The sequence below is a fragment of the Trypanosoma equiperdum genome (genome assembly GCF_001457755.1).
Source record: "Trypanosoma equiperdum strain OVI genome assembly, contig: ctg_1336, whole genome shotgun sequence".
NCBI lineage: Eukaryota > Euglenozoa > Kinetoplastea > Trypanosomatida > Trypanosomatidae > Trypanosoma > Trypanosoma equiperdum.
In genome coordinates this window covers 12,573-14,478 of record NW_027123323.1, presented here as the reverse complement: position 1 = coordinate 14,478, position 1,906 = coordinate 12,573, and the positions used below count along the sequence as shown (strand labels likewise).

Sequence of the window (1,906 nt, the reverse complement as noted above, 5' to 3'; positions counted from 1 at the left end):
TGCGGTTGTGTTTTTCAGTTTGCATTTATTTTATTGACCTGGTGCGCTTGTTGTCTCTGTCGTCATTGTATTTGCTGTCGGCTCCAATGTTTGGTAATGCTGTTTCGCCGTTTGAATGAGCGTTGTGATTTCGGCTGCGCGGGCTTGTGCTTCAGCTGCCTTCATCGGTATTTGTTCTAATATCTGTGCCGCTTCCTCGAGTTTGGATATCCACGGTATGCCCAGTACGCCTTTTTGGTTGCCCGTGGCTGCGAAGTATTTTGTGTATTTTGCGCATAGGTTGCCTGTGGCTCCGTTGCAGTTGCCTGGCTGCTTTCCCAGGTAGTGCTCTATGTTCGCTACGTTCTTGCTTACCCTTATTTTAGCTCCTACTTTTGCAATAAACTGGCGGATGCTGGATGCTGTTATCACTTCTGGCTTCTTTTGGTGACACCAGCCTGTTATCGTTTCTAATTTTGTTAGGGGTGATTGGTCCCAGCCACACTGAGTTCCACCATTTTTGCACTCGTCGCTTGTGCCTTGATTTGCTAGGCAACATAGGCATAGTATGTCATTGGCGATCGATTTACCGCCGTTGTTTTGGCATGCTGTCTCATATCTGCCCTGGTCGTCTAGTGTCGCTCCTGAGTCTGCGGTAAAGGCTGTCTGTCCGGCGCCATATATCGCCTCCGAGATTTTTGCTTGTACCTGTTTTTGGATCTCTGCGCCTGCTTTCTCCGCAGCTTGGTTGTACAACGCTAGCTGCTCTGTTATCTTTGTGAGTGTAGCGTTGATATTTATGTGGTTTGTTTTCTTTGCCCACTCTCCAGTGGGTTGCGGGTTTTGATCGAGCCACATCCGCCCTTCTGACGGCTTTGTTAGCTTCTCTTTGGTAGTGACCCATTTGTCCCATTTGTCTTCCCATCCCGTTTTCTTGCCTTCTGATCCGTACGTTACTTTTTTGTCTGCCCATTTATTCGCTTCTTTGCCGCCATAGAACAATTTCTGCCAGTTGCCGTCGCTGGTTGTCACGTTCATTTTTTCCAGGGTCTCTATTTCGGCTGTGAAATCTGTTGCATCAAGTGTGGGGGCTGCTTGTACTCCTTTCATATCTATGATATTACATAGCATAGCTAGATCTCCTGCGTTTTCAGCCTCCAGTGTCGCTCCGGCATTCCGCGCCGGCACAGATAGCAGCACAAATGCCACAATGTTTCGCATGAAATATATAGCTTGATTTCTTGTTCCTTCATTAATTGTAAGAGTGAGTGAGGAGCGCTGTGTCTATGCTTGTCATCGCAGCGACATATCGTTTTGCTGTCCCACCACAGCTACAGTAACCAGGTCTTAGACTTCGCATTTCTGGCATATGCCTAGAGATTTAGTCTTTAAAGCAATTACTGCTTATGCGATTGTGTAGTTATTCCTTTCGTTGAAGATTTAACGTTAAATGACGCGCCATATGTCAACGTTTTGACAACCAAGGATCACTTTCTATTAGTTCTCTTGATGCCGTAAAAAAAAACTTAATCACTCCAGCACAGCGTTACAATAAGTAGAAAAAGGACGAAGCGACCCAAATTGATAGAACAGTGAGAGTATTAGACTTAGCTGTATAATCTATTACTTTAAACACTTGTGTTTTTTATACTTTTAACTTGTGAAAAGATCACGTGATGCACTGAATTCCATTTTTATATGACCTAAATTTTGCTTTTCAACACATTTACGCTTTTAATTCTATTTTTTATCGGTTAATGTTTATCGCATCCATTGCTCGACCCATACAGTACATCGCACCTTGAAAATATAGTACATATTTGATTCTTCAAAAACTCGAATCATATATTTTTTATTGGTTCTATTAGGTTTTTATTCTTTATTAAATGCTCCGAAAATTACAAGTTAGCATTTTTGCTCATCAAGT

The 1,906-nt window shown here is 42.9% G+C and overlaps 1 protein-coding gene across 1 annotated transcript; it reads right to left on the bottom strand.

Moving 5' to 3' along the window:
• Nucleotides 1-30: 30 nt before the first annotated feature.
• On the bottom strand, nucleotides 31-1,200 carry TEOVI_000537000 (Trypanosomal VSG domain containing protein, putative; the record flags this gene model as incomplete). The annotated part of the gene is made up of 1 exon (XM_067221165.1): nucleotides 31-1,200. The coding sequence occupies one exon, from the start codon at nucleotides 1,198-1,200 to the stop codon at nucleotides 31-33; it is 1,170 nt and encodes a 389-aa protein (XP_067077266.1).
• Nucleotides 1,201-1,906: the final 706 nt, after the last annotated feature.